The sequence below is a fragment of the Thamnophis elegans genome, chromosome 4, assembly GCF_009769535.1.
Source record: "Thamnophis elegans isolate rThaEle1 chromosome 4, rThaEle1.pri, whole genome shotgun sequence".
Lineage (NCBI taxonomy): Eukaryota > Metazoa > Chordata > Lepidosauria > Squamata > Colubridae > Thamnophis > Thamnophis elegans.
The window spans coordinates 115,605,250-115,622,294 of NC_045544.1; the positions used below are offsets into that span (position 1 = coordinate 115,605,250).

A 17,045-nucleotide genomic window follows, 5' to 3' on the forward strand; every position below is an offset into this window, starting at 1 on the left:
CAGCAGACACCAAGGCCCATGAATCGGACCCAGAGCTGAGATCATTTCCCCAGCTCTGGGGCGGGGAAGTGTGGTTTGTGGAAGCACGGGGTCCACATATGGTGGGTGCGTGGCCTCTTGCCCTGTGGCAGGGACCTCACTCAGTAGCAGGGTTGTGCTGACTCCCTTGGGCTGGTCGGGCTTTACGGACAACCCCTCTCGTTTTTTCCCATTCCTGCACACTCCCCCCCCCCCCCGGCCGTTCCCGTCCTGACTGTAACGAGAAGCAGATGTGAGCGAGAAGCCCAAACCCAGCACAGGAGGGAGGGGGTGGCCAAGCAGGAACTGAGGCTGCAGAAAATCCCCATTTCGAATGAGGCTGGCTGGTGGAGGGGATGTTCAGAGGGCCAAGGCCAGCCCAGGGGTGAGGGAGCCAGCGGTTGGGCAGGGAGCAGGGAAGCCCAGGATAGGGAAGGCTTAGTGTGTGGGGGGGTGCGGGTGGGGGGGGGGAGCAGGGCGCTGGGTCTCAGAGCTGCCAGGCAGGAAGTTGGGGGGAGTGAGCAAGTCAGCTCTGGGAAGTTTGCAAAGCTGTCAGTGTGTAAGGAGTGAGCGGCTGCACAGAGCCCTCCCGTCCCACGTCGTGCCTGCAGGCTGCGCATCAAGGACAGAGGGCCAGAAAGAAAGGAGGACTCCCGCTCTGCCATCATCACTGACCCTGCCTGCCAAGGCTTAGGGGCCCAGGCCATGTGCAGCTGACCCGGGGGCCCAGGGAGAGGATCATCAAGAACTGGGAATGGCCGGCCCTGGGGCCACCGCATGGCTCTACATTTGGTGGGGCCTCCTGGCCAGGGAGGTCTGGGGCATGAACTACCCTCCCAGGTACAATCTGTACACAGGAAACAACCTGCCTTTCACACAGCTCCAAGGGGCAGCACAAGCAACCAATGGGGCCCGGGTGGCCAGCCGCCACAGGTAAGACAGCTGACTCTACAGACTATGGCAGATGCTGGGCTGGGGCAAAATTAAGCTCTCTGGATAGGGGTCCTCCAGAAAGAAATGGAAGGGCAAAGGGAAGGAAACCAGAGTTTCACAGGCGTAATGCACTTCTGCGTCTGAGCTTCTGGGAAGCTGGTTACTGCCACCAGCCTGAGGGGAGGGCACTGGAAAAGACCCCTTTTATGTTCCTATGAGGTTTAAAAGATATGGAGGAGGCCTGGGAGCTGGTTAGAAGAGGATGGAGGGCTGAAAAAGTCCCCATTGGAGAAGGGCCTTATTTGCTTAACTATTTTATATTTAGATATGGCTGACTGCCCATCTTAGCAGTGGCAAATCTACATTGCGTGTGATTGCAGGTTTAAAAGTACCCATTGCTTATTCCACCATGGGGTTTGAGGGGGGGGGGGAATTGGACTCACACTTTGTCAGTTTTAACTTTTAAACCTGAATAGAGGCAAGCCATGAATAGCCTCATATAATCTATTGCTTTTTTTACTGTAGTGGACTTTATGTGCTGTTATATTATATGTTGTTATGAATGATTGTAGACTGGCTTGAAATCCCAAGAAAGATGCCTGACAGTGAACATGGAAAAGAGGTGGTGACAATGGTGTTCCCATAGCAACACACTTCAATCCCTGCCCATGTGCTTATCTTTCCCAACAGAAGGTGGAAAGAGGCTCTGGATGCAAATTGAGGGCTGAGGACTATCCCATGCCCAACGTGATCCTAAACAATTGCTCTAGCTACCCACCCCATCAGCTTCCTCTTTTGTTTGGGTGTGTGTGTGTGTCTTTTCCCACAGATGTGGGGTGAGTGTGGATGCTTGCGACGGAGAGTCCTGCTTACTAGATGTATTGTAAGCTGTTAATATTTGTGAGAATAAGACTTGGGAATGGGTTGCCTTTATGAGGGAGAGGACTGTGCCTCAAGAAGATGACCACAAAATATTTGTGGGATGTTGAGGAATTGAGATAAATGCTGAAGAATCATATAATGGAAACAGGAGACAGCGGTCCTTGGGGTGGAAGTTGCTGCTTTCTCCAGTACTTCAGAACCTTTCCTAAGCTAATGTGGGGTGGGGCGTGGTGGGGAGGAACAGCAAAAGCAGTTGAGGTTTGAATGGAGATTGCTTTTTAAAGGGGGAATTAGATTCCAGGGTAAATTTGCAGCTGGTTTGGGAAATAGGAGGAGCATTGTATAGAGGCAGAAAGAAAGGGGCTCCAGAAAATAGTAATGGATAGTGGCAAGAGTTGTAGATTACAGGAGAAAACGAAGTAATACAAGACTTGTTCATTCATACAATCACCCTTCGCTTCCTGCTCCCATCTTAGCTACTCCATAATTTGCCCAGAATAGGCCCTAATGTTTTCCTAGTTAGGCCTCTTCTTGTGGGCTGGTTTTGGAGGTCTGGAGAATATTTATTTCTTGTTAGATTTATAGGCAGCTCTTCAGCCACACATCTATTGCAGCTTGCAACAACCAAGACTAAAATCATCCATTATGAAAAACGTACTGAATCAGCGCACAAACATTACACAAAAATAGCAGCCAGACAGAAACAACATATTATCTCAGATCTCCAAAGGCTGTCAAAACCAATGAGTTTTGCCATCTGCTGGAAATTCCCAACAGAGTGGGGCCTTCTGGCGGCTCTCCGTGGAGGCACAAAATGTTGAGCACCAGATAATGGGGAAAGGCTTATGCATATTGAAGCCTGATTTGTACTGCCCCTGTTCAAAATCTTGCCCTAGTAATTATAGTACAGGAAAGATTCTCAACACAATTACCATTACCATTTCATAGGAATTCCTTTCTCAAGTTGACCCTGGCATGCAGGAAACACCCACATTTCCTCCGTGAGGATGGGGAATATGATAAGGTGAGCTGGGCAAACATTAACCAGTAGGAAAGTAACTTGTTAGTTCAGACTAATCTTTTCCAATAATGGAGGGAGGCATCCCCTGCTTGGCCTTTGACCTGGCTCTTTTTTAGCAGCATATCTCTACTCAGGTTGCAGTCCTCCGTGATTAAAGGCCATTAGGCCTCCAGGCTCTGTCCGAGCAAAGGTGAAAAGCATTCTTGAGGCAATTCACCTGGATCCAACGTGTACTGCAACTGGAGTCTGGGTGGTAAGGAAAATAAACAAGCAGGGAATTAGGATTCCTTCATTCAGTGCATTGCCAAGAGACAAAAGATGAGGGAATTGCTCTGGTGCCATTTCCTCTTACTCAATATTTTGAGGGGTTTACTACTACGCTACGGTGGTGGCAGATAATACATTTTTTTCTCACTAAGGCAGTGGGATTCCACAGATCATGATCAACTTACAGTGTATCTGCCAGCCCACTGGGCACATGGCATCACTGCAATATGTCAGCCCATTTTGGCACATGGCATCACTGCCTATTTAATCTGTCAGATTTTTATATTGCCATAATCATATGATTCTCAATAGTCTAGTCACAGAAAAGGACATTAGAAGCATTGTTCTAGTGTCAAACACCCTAGTCAATACAGGATCCCTTAGAGCCTTTCTGACTATCTCCACTCTGCCAGAAGATCTCCACTGAAAGACAAATCATTATTTTGTGTGACAGCCTGTTCCATTGGCTGATGACACATATAGTCAGGAAGATTCTCCTAACAAAAAAACTCCTTCCTTGCAATTTTAACCCATTGGTTCTGGTCTCGCCCTCTGGGGCAATGGAAAATAAATCTATTCCTTTTTCTTGTGACAGCTGCTCAGATAATTGAAGACTTCCGTCATTTTATCCCTTCAGTCTTTTGCTTTTTTCTGTCCAGATTCTTTTGCTGCCCACCATAGGGCTGAATGTTTATGGCGTCATGGTTGTCCCAAAGGTGCTTTTTAAAAAGGCAATTAAGACTTTTGTTTTTCATGAAAACGTTTGGCTTTTCATCCAAGAAGCTTCTTCAGTTCTGATTGAATTATGGACGATGGAAGGATTTAATATTCCTTGCAGTCATCTGGCTGTTAGCATTCTTTCTGAGTGGCATGAGGCCACTTGGAGCTTTATCTGTGCCCTCAAGACCCCCTGAGTATTTTAAACGGGTCCTCCACCATTGAGTCAGAACTGAAGAAGCTTCTTGGATGAAAAGCCAAACGTCTTCAAGAACAACAAAAGTCCAGTTGCCTTGTGAAAAAGCACCCTGGGGACACCAGAGGGCTGGCTTTCAGACCCTTTACAGTTCCCCTCATCTGAGCTTGCGCCAACGTGTCACAGTGTTTTTGAACTATGGTACCCACCTCTCCAAATGGAATCTGTAGAAAGGAACAATTACTACCTATGATTTGAGTTCTATACTCATAGTAATATAATGCAAGTTAGCACTTACTTTTTGAGCAGCTGCATCATATTCCTGGCTCAAGGAGTAAGGAGTAAAATCTTTATTACGGTCAAAGACCAGCAATACACATTAGTTTTTACACTATATTAAAAAATACTAACATTAAAATATAATTAAAAAGTAATGACATTAAAAGTGGATAATAACATAATGGTCCAAAGATTGTTAGAGGTATGTCCAGATAATTGGTACAAGATGGTACTATACTTCTGTAGCCAATTTTTTTCTTATGGACATTGCAGCAGCACAGAACTTTGCCACTGCATACGTGGTAACCGGGTTAGTGTCCTGGAGGAGAAAGCCTAGATAAAAATTGTCTGCCCTCCCTGGCAATCTCTCTAATAAGGGGAGAATATGTGCAGACCTACAAGCTCTGTATAGCTCGCAGTGTAATAGAATATGTGAATTATTTTCCACTTCTCCTTTTCCACAGATGTGAGGGCAATCTGGCTGCGACATCTGTCACCCCATTGATCGCCAGGGTTGATTTGGCTGATCTGGCTGGCTAGGCGGGTGTCCCCTTCCTCCCTCACCGCTCCATGTGCGTTCCTCCCGAAGCTGCTGGCTGAAGATGGTCAATAGCAACAGACTCTTCAGATGTTCTATTTCAGAGCCATCCTATATTGTCTTTGTATAGTTATGCCCCAGTTCTGTAGCTCAGCACCAAGTTCCTCCACTCAGTACCTTTTTTGGTCTTTATCAAAGTCTCTTCATTTAAAACAACAATAGCGACAACGAAGAGGAGTCTGTTAGTTGAGATTAACATCAAAGTGTGCCTAGGCACATCTGCCTCTGGCTTTCGCTTGAATCCCATGGTTTGTTTGGGGGATTTATTTAAAACAAGCATTAAAATTTAAGGCCTCTCTCAAATCCTCATCCTCTCTCTAGAAGCTGAATCTTGTGCCAAATATGTCAAAGCAACGTTGCTCTTTATCTTTAGCAATATGGAACAGGCAGGAGTTAGAAACATGTTGCTCAGAGAATCTCCCTGAAAATGAAGCCGTTTAGGTCCTGGCCTCAGACCTGAATTAAAACAGCTCTTGCACATGGGAATCTGGAAGTGGGATAGATTTTGGGGTTCGCTAGTATTTGCTGTAGGGACACGGTGGCTCAGTGGCTAAGACGCTGAGCTTGTTGATCAGAAAGGTCACTGCAGTTCGGTGGTTCGAATCCCTAGTGCCGCATAATGGAGTGAGCTCCCATTTCTTGTCCCAGCTTCTGCCAACCTAGCAGTTCAAAATCAAGTAAAAATGCAAATAGAAAAATAGGGACCACCTTTGGTGGGAAGGTAACAGCGTTCCGTGTGCCTTCAGTGTTTAGTCATGCCGGCCACATGACCACAGAGACGTCTTTGGACAGTGCTGGCTCTTCAACTTTGAAACAGAGATGAGCACCACCCCCTAGAGTCAGGAACGACTAGCACATATGTGCAAGGGGGACCTTTTCCTTTACTATTCGTTATGTAAGTAGGCTGACTGGGTGGGCTGGAGTAGAACAAAATAATTCAGTTGTGGATCAACCCAACCTTCCTTTCTTAAACCATTGCAGGAATTGGTGTGCCTATGTGGTATCCCGGACTGTGAGCTGTGTGGTGGAGGATGGAGTCGACACATACGTGAAACCAGATTATCAGCCATGTGTTTGGGGACAACTCCAGTGTCCTCGTGTTGTCACGTGAGTGAGGGGCAAGCAGGGAAAAGGGTAACACCTGTGTAAGTCACCGTAGATCTCTTACCATTCCCACTCATTGCAGAGCATGTAGAATTGGGTTTGGACTGAAAACACCAGTAGGGCAACAGAACGCATTTATCCCCTACTCAATCGCATTGATCCCAGCTTCACTGGCAGGTTGGCTTGCTAGCTGGGTGGAGTAAGAGGTCATGACTTCTCTGTGCAGATGAAGGAGAGAGGTTGGATGCCTGTGGCTGTTGCCTGGCGTGTGCCCAGTCCATCAGGGAAATGGCACTGATCCCAGTGCCAATAAAAGTTAATGGGCCGTGCACACAAAAGTGATCTGCTGCCTCCTAGTGGTGATCTTCTGAATTGTAAGCTTTTTACTTCCCAGTGTAGACTACATCTGAAGGATTTCTGGTGGCCTCCTACTTAAGCATTAAGCAAGTTTGACCAGTCATTGTCAAGCCTCTTTGTCCAGGAAGAGGGACCAACACTTGTTCAAACTAGAGGAGCTTTTAGTTTTTTCTGAGGAATATATGCAGCGAGCTGTGAGTGTCCATGGTTAAAAAGAACGCTAGAGAGAACCACCTCACCCTAAGAAGGGAAATACGTAATGCTATCAGTTTGCTTACAGCTGCCTGCCAAGAATATTATTACTTCTCCAAGCAAATGGCTAACCCCAAAAAGAGTCCCGCCCCATTTCTTACTCCAGGCACAAATCCTCTTGGCTTTCTTCTACCTGACAGGTACCGGAGTTTTGTGCGCCCCCGCTATAAGGTGGCCTACAAGATGGTCTCAGATTTGGAGTGGCGCTGCTGCCCTGGCTATTCAGGTGATGACTGTGCTGAAAGCGGGACGCTACTTACTACCAACCGACCACGTCCTCAGCCTGGTCGACCCAACCTCTCTGGCTTTGGCAACCCACTCAGTGGTGGTGAAGGTAAACCGAAAAGGTGTAAATAAAGTTTCCAGTTTGCTGTGGTGGTATGATTGCTCTCTTTATAAAAAAATACCTACATCCCTCCCCATGTGGTAGCTCCCCCCCACCCCCCACTGTTTTCCTGGCATAAAAGGAAAGCTCTGAGATGAGGAAGACAGGGAGGCAAAGCATAGTTGCAGATGTGATCAGCAGATGCAAATGTATGTATATGGAGCAGAAATCATAGCATTTTGCCAGCTTCCTAAGAGATGGACTCTTTAAAGATTGCCTTTTGAAAGATTGATGGCTGCTCTGGGTTTATTAACTTGGCAATCTTGCAGCACATCTTCACAGATTCTCACTTGGTTGGCTCCCAGCAACAGCAACTCCTCACTCTGGTTTCCCCTGCCACAAACCTCTTCCCAGATTTTCTCAGCCTAAATGTACATTAGCATGAATTTGATTCCTTGCATTGGGTATTTTCCCATGCTTCTTACCCCTGGGGGAATCTCCATGAAATTGTCAGAGGACACGAGCTCTTCGATGTTTGAACGGGTGCAGAGACCAGGCTCCTTTGCTCACCCCGTGACAAGCTGCACCTGTCAAATCTCTTTCAAAAACTATTACAATCCACCCAGCATCTCTGCAGCTGCTCATTATTGAAGGAGGCTGATGGGGAAGATAAGCACCAGATGTGGGGAGATTCTGTCTCTCACAAGATTATTTTAAAGTGGCTTAAGATGATTTTAAAGAGGATTCAATAAACGCATGGAGAGAAGAGATGTCCTTAAGTTTTTCCTTATTCAAATGTAGTGCATTTTGGAAGACCAGATGTTGGAGGCAAGTTATAGTGCAGAGCTGTCAAACATGTGTTCCGCGGGCCAGGTATGTTACACGCTGGCCACACCCACACCCAGTTTAGCAAAGGGGGAAAACGTCCTGATACATCACATGATGATGTGAGTTTGACACTTGTTATAGGGGAAGCCATCAGCTTCTTAGAAATACTAACCAGCCCATTCTACTGGAAGAAATATTGCTAATGGGAGCTTGGGGCATAACCCAGCAAAACTTTGTATTCTGCAGTTGCACATTACCTGGCCATAAGGCTGAAAAAAGCTATTAATCTTTTCTTTTCTTTCAACTGATTTCCAGGAAGGATTTTTTTTCATTGGGGTATAATAACTTTATTCTAGAATAATTTAAAATTATATGTTGACCTGGCTAGTTAATAAAATGTATTGTCCTCATTGGTGATTACAATGAAAAGATGCTGGTTAATGAATAGCCAATGACATGCGGTTCTCACTCATGCTGTCCAGAATTGTTTAATCATGAGATGGGTAGCATATAAATGCAATAAATAATAGAATCATACTAAAATACTCCCATCTTATAATTACTGATAAAAACTGGTTTTGTAGCATTGACATAGTTCTCCAAAATTGGGTGGGGTGGGGAGGACAATAATATCAACACCTCATGGTTCTCTGTCATTCTATTGGGGGATGGGGTGGGGGGAAGTGGGCTTACATTATACAAAGGACTGGTGTAACATATTAAAGAGCATTGAGATGCCAATGAAAACTGTGTGTAAAGGCTTATGTGATTTGTGCAAGAATATTTCAAGACCCAAACAGCCCACTTTAAGCTTTTCTTAATGCAATTTTGGTTTCAGGAAAATGATCTAAGCATTTACTTAATTCATAGGCCTCTTTCTGGCTATCTTTCCTAGTCTGGAGCCCTTGGAGCTTGGTTGGTCACTTGCAGGTGATTCATTATTCAACTAGGTAACACCAGTGCATCAAATGTGAGCTTGCTCGGTTTAGCAGACACAGTGAAACATCTGCAAGCAAAGAGCCAAGCACCAAGAGAGAGCACCGAGGATTACACTCAGTGGTGTATTAACCATTAAGCAGACTAAGCACATACTTAGTTAGGGCACCAGGCCCAAAGCGGGCACCACAAAGTTGAGAAAAAAAAAAAAAACCCAATGAAGATTTGTACAGTATGTGCAAAGGAGGAGGGGGCACCAAGATTTGTCAGTGTTTAGGGCACCAGTGAGCCTTAATCTGCCACTGATTCCACTGCTCAACCCAGAACTCCATATATTCTTTTTCCATTGGTTTTTCTCAATATAGGGCATCTCAAACAGAAGAGTGGGATTAAACTTCAGTCATGGCTTGATCATTGGGGTTATACACACTGCTGCCCTCCAAACAAGAAGAGGGGAAGCAGGTACAGGGAGGCTGCTGTAAGAGTTAAGAAAGCCACTCAGGTTTAAGCTCCCTGCCCTTTTGTCAAGTTGATCCTTTCAAGCCAAAGCGCCCTGATGCCCTTTTCAATCTTTCCATTTAGGACACCGGGACTCGGCCAAAGTCCAACAGCTGGAAGAAAAAGTGCAGAGCCTGACCAAGCAACTACAAGACTTGCAGTCCACCATGCAGGCCAATAACGCCAAGCTGACCGAAGATGTGCGCCGGGCAGCGGAGAACGGCAAACAGCAGCCAGCGGACGCCGCCGCACACCCAGAGATGAAAGAAACCCTCAACGAGATCCAGCGCCACTTGCAGCGCCTCGACAACCGCATCGCCAACCACGAGAACGGGCGAGGCGCGGGCGGCGGCGGCGGCGGGACGGACGTCCGAGGCGAGGTCCTGCGCGAAGTGGAGCGGCGCTTGCAGAATTCCTGCGCCGCCTGCCTGAGCGGCGTGGAGGCGCTGAAGCGGCAGCAAGCCGAGGACCGCGACCGACTGCGAGCTCTAGAGAAGTTGGTCTCCTCCCTGGACCAGCGGAACCGCGAAGCCGTGAGCGGCGTCCAGCAGCAGGTGAGCCGCCTGGCCGAGCAGCTGCCCAAGGCGTGCTGCCCTCAGCTGGAGAGCCGGGTTGGCGAGCTGGAGCGCGGCTTGGAAACGGTCTCCGATTCGGTCGCCGCTCTGAACGAGCACGCGGGAGGCCGGCCGCAGCCCTCGGCCCAGCCGCAGCCGCCCTGGAGCGTGGACAGGCGGATGACCGAGGTGGAGAGCCGCGTCAACACCACCCAGCGCGGCCTGTTGGAGCACTTGGAGGACGTGCAGGTCATGCTGCACGGGGCGGCCGACCGACTGAGCCGGGCCGAGAGGCAGCTTGACTTCCTCTTCTCCCGGCTGAACGACTTCCAGAGCCACGTGGGCCGAGCTCTGGCCAACCTGTCGCGGGACGTCGGCGGGCTGAAGGACAGCAGCCTGCAGCAGCAGGGGGCGCTGGAGAGGGTCCGCGTCTCCGTCCACGCCTGCACCCAGATCTGCACCGAGCCGGGCAACCAGGACTCGCAGATCAGCAGCATCTTAAGCGACCTGGAGCGGCGCGTGCTGGACAACGAGGGCCAACTGCGGCTCCTGGGCTCCAACCTCCACCAGCTCGACATCTCGGGGAAGTTGCGCAACTTGCAAGGCCTGGTGGGGTCGAACAGCGAAGCCCTCGGCAAGCTGGCGGGAGAAATTGGCGAGCTTGAGAACCGGGTGGTGATTTCCATGAGTGCGGGGCCGCCGGATTTAATCCGCTATTCCAATCGCACCAATCAGCGCTTGGATAAACTGGAGCAAGGGGTCGAGAGGTTGGAACACCATCCCTGCAGCCAGAGCTGCTCCCAGCTATGGGGAGAAATGGTGCAGCTTAGGGAGCAGGTGGAAAGCTGTCGAACAGCCTGCCGACCAATGGGGGGAAAGCCAGAACTGGGTACAGAGGAAGGGGAGACTTCCAAACCTTTGGATGGCTTCAGCGTGATTGGCGGCAGCTCTACGGTCCACCTTCAGTCGTTGCAGGGAGAGCTCTCCGAGGTGATATTGGGCTTCAGCTCGCTCAACGAGACCCTGGCTGGGCTACAGGCCACCGTGGAGAAGCACGAAACGGACATCCACGAACTGGGCACGACCAAGGATCGCATCATCACGGAGATCAACCGCGTGCAGCAGGAGGTGACGGACCACGTGGGCGAGAGTGACGGGCGCTTCCAGGACCTGGGTCATGAGATCCAGCGGTTCAGCGGTACCCTGCAAGTGGAGGCCTCAGACTGTCGGAGGGCCTCTGGGGGTCTGGCAGAACGGCTGACCAAGCTGGAAGGCACCTGTGAACGACTGGACCACGTCTCGGGGAGCTTGCGCAAGATTAAAGAAGGGCTGGACAAGCACATCTCGGCCTTGTGGGGCTGCATTCATGAAGTGAATGGGACTCTGCGCAGCCACGGCGCCTTGTTAGAGAAGATCCATGGCAGCCAGTTGGGCACCATCCACCGCCACCTCAGTACCCTCAATGGCTCCCTTCATACTCTGAAGGGTCAGCTGCATGACCTCACCCTGCAGGACTTCACAGGTACTTTCAGCAGCTCTGATGGGGAAAGGTGGACTAGTAGCAGTAGCAGTAGCAGTAGTAATAGTAGTAGTAGTACTTCATCTGAGGCAGGAATCAAGGTTGGTGTAGTACAGGTGTAGTCTTCGACTTATGACCACAATTGAACCCAACGTTCCTTTTGTTAAAAGTGAGAGACATTTGCTAAGTGAGTTTTGCCCCATTTTACGACTTTTCTTGCCACTGTTGTTATGTGAATCTCTGCAGCTGTTAAGTTAGTTACGGGGGTGGTTAAGTGAATCTGGTTTCCCCATTGATTTTGCTTGTCAGAAGGTTGCAAAAGACCCCCGCCCTGACCATTGGTGGGAGGCAGCCAGTTGGGGAGGAACTGGTTGTTAACTTTCTGAGCAGTTTGGTGAACTGGTTGTTGGAAGAAATCATTAGGGCAGAGAACCGGTTGTTAAATTGAATCCCACCCCTGCCCCTGACCCACGGGACACTTGAGTTAGTTGCCAAGCATCTGAATTTTTATCATGTGACTATGCGGATACAGAAATGTGAAAACTGGTCATTAGTCATTTTTTTTCAATGCCATTGTAACTTTAAATGGTCATTAAATGAACTGCTGTAAGTCGAGCACTACCTTTATATCCTGACCATCTTCCGCATTCTTATGAGGTTTCTATCTAGAACAGTGAGGCTAATCTTTTTCCCATCGCGTGCCAAAAGTGGGGGAGCACCGGGGGGGGGGGTCGTGCACGGGTGTGCCCACACCCATAATACTATGCGCATGATACCCCCCGCGCTCATGTGCGCACGACCCCCGCCCTCCTACTGCTTTTGGCGCGTGATGGACCTGTTTTTTGCCCTCCTCAGGCTCCAGAGGCTTTCTAGGAGCCTGGAGAGGATGAAAATGGTGGCTCCCGCCCCCCCCCTGAAGCGTCTGGAGGGAGAAAAACAGCCAAACATGCAAACCGGAAGTCCATCCCCAAACTCCTGGTTTGCGCGTTGGGTTGTTTTTCGCCCTCTGGAGGCATCAGGAAAGCCTCCGGAGGGCGAAAAACGGCCAAACATGAAGGCTGAAGTCAGCTGGCCAGAGTGCGCATGTGTGCTGGAGCTGACAGGACAATGCCTCGCATGCCCTAACAAATGGCTCTGTGTGTCACGCGTGCCATAGGTTCACCATCACGGATCTAGAATGACTGTCCTTTGTTCTGAATTTCAGGCCCTCCGGGTTTTCCAGGCCCCATGGGAAAACAGGGCCCTCCAGGCCTGATGGGACCTCCTGGCAAGGATGGAAAGACTGGCATAGAGGGACCTCCAGGTCAGAAACTTAAGTTCAATTGCTCTTGGTGTTGTAGCTTGCACCTTTAATAATACAAGGCTCACAAGAAGATCACCATTACTGCTTAGTCAATGCTGTATCTCTTCAAACTCTCTCAATCCCTTTGATTCCATAGTCATCCTTGCCAAATATATTAGTGATAAGAGTTTCGGGCGCTTCCCCAATTAATGATTTTCAGAGAGGAGAAAAACAGCTGCAATAAGTCTAGTTCTTGGATTAAGCAGATGTTCTTACAAGGATATTGAGATTGGAGATTTTTTTTAAATAATGGTTAAGGCTTAAAAAACAAGGATTAGGACGATAATGGGAAGAATTGTACCAGGTTACCCTTATGGGTATGCAGTGTGCGGAAGTGACAGTTGCCAAATCTTCAACTATGAACTTAACTAGACCTCCCTAGCAATCTTGATGCATCTAAGGGCAAGTCCTCTTTATTTGACCTGTAATGTTAACTTCCAACACTGTATAGTAAGTATGAAGACAATCCAATAATAAGTGCAAGACACTATAACTTATCCCACCTCATGGGTATATCTGTATTCATGTGACTCCTTTTTATTTCCTTTGCAGGGTTCCCTGGAAAACAAGGTAATAAAGGCCAGATAACAAGATGTGGAAGAAAAGTAATTTCTATTTTTGGAGGAAATTGAAGGCTTAAACCGAGGAAATTAGAACTACTAAGTCCTGTGTTCTATCTAGTTTAGAATTGGTAGCAAAAGTGCTCAAAAGTCTCTAGCAGAAAAGGAGTTTGGTTGGTAGTCGGATGGCTTGTATGCTTTACTACTGCGCTATGATAAATGGAAGTCTCCTTTTCAGACAATTTATTTCATCTCCCCTGTTTCTGTAATGTTATGGGGTAGGGATGGAGTAATGGAAGAAAACGGAGGATAATATTTACAGGCTGTTGCTTGGATTATAGGCGCTAGGGGAGATCACAGTTTTGATTGCCATGTTTCCTATAAATGGACCAATGTGATTAAATTGAAAATCTGGTAGATTAGGATAAGGTAGAGGGAGAAAGAAAGAAAGTATAGTAGAAGGTGATTCTTTCTCCTCCCCATTCTCTTGCAGGACCACCAGGTCCACCTGGAAGAATGCCCAAAGTCTCCTTCTCAGCAGCTCTGACAACCTGGAATTTCAATACTGGAACCATCATCTTTAACAAGGAGCTGGTGAACGATGGCAATTTCTATAATCCACGCACAGGTCAGTGAATGTAAGATGAAAAGAATGTATGGGATGAGATGATTGTCCTAATAGCACGAAGGAACAGCTGGTCAGACCATCTGACTTCCCATGGAAAGGTAATAACCTACCAGATACATTAGGATGAACCTGAATGCTGCAATCCTTCACTACGGTGCCACTGAATTTTAGCCACTAAAATTCAGCATGCCATCTCCACTGCTGAAGTTGCATATTGCCGTTGTGATTGTGATCAGATGATAACAATAAATTTCTTCTTCGGGCTCTTTTTTCCTACCAAATCACGCCCTAGCCATGTCTGAAATTGTTGCCAGCTCCTAATGTGTACTCTGTAAACTAGGATGAATTTTTCTTCACCCAATGGTTCTCTCCTTTTCTTCCTTCAGGAACTTTCACAGCTCCTGTTTCTGGCCGTTATCTGGTCAGCGCGATTTTGACCGGGCACAGAGGTGAGAAGGTTGAGGCAGTGCTCTCACTTTCCAACAGGGCCATTGCCCGCAGCGACTCAGCTGGATATCAACCTGAAGGACTGGAGAACAAACCAGTGGCCGAGAGCCAACCAAGTGCTGGTGCTTTGGCAGTCTTCACTCTCATTGTTCCCATGGAGTCTGATGATACCCTCTGTGTGGACCTCGTGTCTGGCCAGCTAGCCCACTCTCCAGATGAACCACTGACAGTTTTCAGTGCCGCCTTGCTTTATGAGGAAGATTTGGGGGTCCATAGGGTTCCTCAATGGGGGTAGAAGCAACCCAAAGCAACCCGCAGCCCAGCAGGAAAAGGATACCAAGGAACCCCCAACTTACACCCCAATAATGCCTCCATTCTTCCCTTCTGGGCTGGTGCCACCCAGTGACAACTAGGATAGTAGAGGTATAGTGAATGATTACGGTGTTGGACTAGGACTAGGGAGAAGCAGGATCAAGCCTTCTCTTAGCCCTGGAAATTCATGGGGTGACTTTGGGCCATTTACTCTCCTTCAAGCCAACCTACCTCACAGGGTTGCTTTTATGGAGATAAAACAACAGGAGTTCCCCATGGAAGCCGCCTTGAACCTTGGTGGAAAGGCAAGGGATAAATCTAATAAATAAATTGGCAGCTTTGGCTATCCCAGAGTTGAAGCTGTCAGCTGAGTTATTGAGAATTCAAGTAGTCTCAAGCAAACTTTTTGCTGGCACTTTCTATTTCCCTCCTGCCAGCCCCAAGGCATGAGCCATGGGGAGATCCTGCCTCTCTAAAGCCCTGTAGGCTACCTTATGGGTGAATTACTACCCTCTGCATTGTCTAGGGCCCAGGATTTGAAAAAAGCCAGAAAGTGCAGCTGCCTAGACCAAGAGAACACATTGTCTAGGACAGTGATGGCAAACCTATGACATGCATGTCAAAGCTGACACATCACAAAATTTTGAGTAACACACAGCAGAGTTTACGCCAACACTTGACAACCATTCTCAAAAGCATGCCCCATTCTCCTGCAATTTTCAGAGATTTTGTAGGTCAGGCAAGACTGAAGTGTGGTTTCGTACAGCCTCTGGACCCTACAGAAGTCAAGCAAGAGGGTGATACTCTTACACAGCCTCCTAAGCCTCTGAAAATCATGCAAGAACAAGTTGTGTTTCTGTGTGATTTCTGGAGGCTTTGAAAGCCACGGAAGAGCATTCTCCAAAGCCGCTTCAAAGCCTCACTTGACTGAAGCAAAGTCAGGTAGGCTGCAAGAGCCTGTTAACAGGTCGAGAACATCCCCTAAAGGTAAGTGGCACATACAGATATTGGGGAATGTTAGGCCACGGGGATAATTCTGCCATAGCCCGAAACTCTTGTGCCTTGGGAACTGCTCAAGGTAGGCTTTATAAGTGGCAGCGGTGATGCTAGGGATGATGTTGAGGCCTAGGCTAATGTTCAGGGAGGCCTATATGGGGTTAGAGAATTATTTCTCTTATGTTTGGTGTGTATGTGTGTGAGTGAGTGAGTGAGTGAGAGAGAGAGAGACAGAGAGGTGTCAGCAGAGTCAAGTTAGGTATTTTCAGAAGTTTTGACATGTCGAGCCAAAAGGTTCGCCATCACTGGTCTAGGAACTAGCCCTTCCTTACCTGCCGTGGGATGGAGGGAAGAATCCTTTTTGTTATTTATCTGTGTCTGTCATTCCCCAGAGAAAATGCCCACTGCTCCTCTCTTTGTGCATCACCAACTGACTCCCTGCTTTGCCCATATTTTCTCGCAACCTGAGCTGTCTCATCTAATCATGTCCGCTGCCAAGCTGCCAAAAAAACAGGCTATCTACCGTACTTGATATAGATTTAAGAGCCCTGGGTTCCCACACCACAAAGCCACTAATTTCTACAATAAGCGAGGAAGAAAGAATCTTTTGCAGCCATTTTGGCAGAGTTATGAGCTGAGGAAGGTGGTAGATGAATGGAAGAACTCCCACCTCTCTCTGTTTCATCCCTTATGTATATGCTGTATAATGGCTAAACTCAGCTAATGATATAATTATTGAATAAAGTTTTTTTTTAAAAAAAGGATGCAGCTTTCTTTTCATTTGTGTGGCATGTGGCAAATTCAATCATGTAAGAAAGTTAGGAGGAGGAAGATTATTGTTCATTCTTCCCCTGGGGTGGCATCTCCAGACAGACTGGAGGGAGGGGTTAAGAGCGGGCTGAGCTTAGAGTCTTTGTGCTGTAGAAAGCAACATAGGCCTGACCTACCTCTGAATCCCCGAAGCCTTACCTGACTTTGCCCAAGGGAATGTGGTCAATCAGGTGAGATATTTTTGTAACAGGTGACTAACAATAAAGCTGCTGCTTGAGACAATTCACGAGTGGTTCCGGTTGCTTGCACTTGTCATCCCCTGATGCAACTGTCTCGGAGAAGTAACCAACCAAATTATGAAATACTTGACCTAAGGAGGGAGTCCTAAGGACCTCATAAGTGATCTCCTGTGGATAAGAGGAAAAGGCAGAGTAAAGGTTTAGAATAAGAGTAAGTAAATAATTCAGCCAACCTGCCTGGATTGTGTGTGGCAGGTTGGCTTTCTCGAGTAACAAACGTGTGTAAGTACAAACGTACGCATGGAATCTTTTGGTACCATTTTGGGCATGGGCCAACAGGAGAAGGTGCATGTTGTATGAGTCAAATGGCCATTTAGAAGAAAGATTGATTAATATTCTTACCCAAAAAAGATTCCAATTGAGTAAGAGAATTCCAGGCTGCCCAAGCAAACAAGACTGTTCTCAA

At 47.7% G+C, this 17,045-nt stretch overlaps 1 protein-coding gene across 1 annotated transcript; it reads left to right on the forward strand.

Annotated features, from left to right (window-relative positions):
* The first annotated feature begins 501 nt into the window (after positions 1-501).
* On the forward strand, positions 502-16,332 carry EMILIN1 (elastin microfibril interfacer 1). Its single transcript, XM_032215411.1, has 8 exons — positions 502-951; positions 5,893-6,018; positions 6,765-6,958; positions 9,296-11,287; positions 12,489-12,587; positions 13,179-13,196; positions 13,680-13,814; positions 14,201-16,332. Exons 1-8 carry the CDS (start codon positions 773-775, stop codon positions 14,554-14,556), a joined length of 3,099 nt encoding a protein of 1,032 aa, XP_032071302.1. The 5' UTR covers positions 502-772; the 3' UTR covers positions 14,557-16,332.
* The last annotated feature ends 713 nt before the right edge of the window (positions 16,333-17,045 follow it).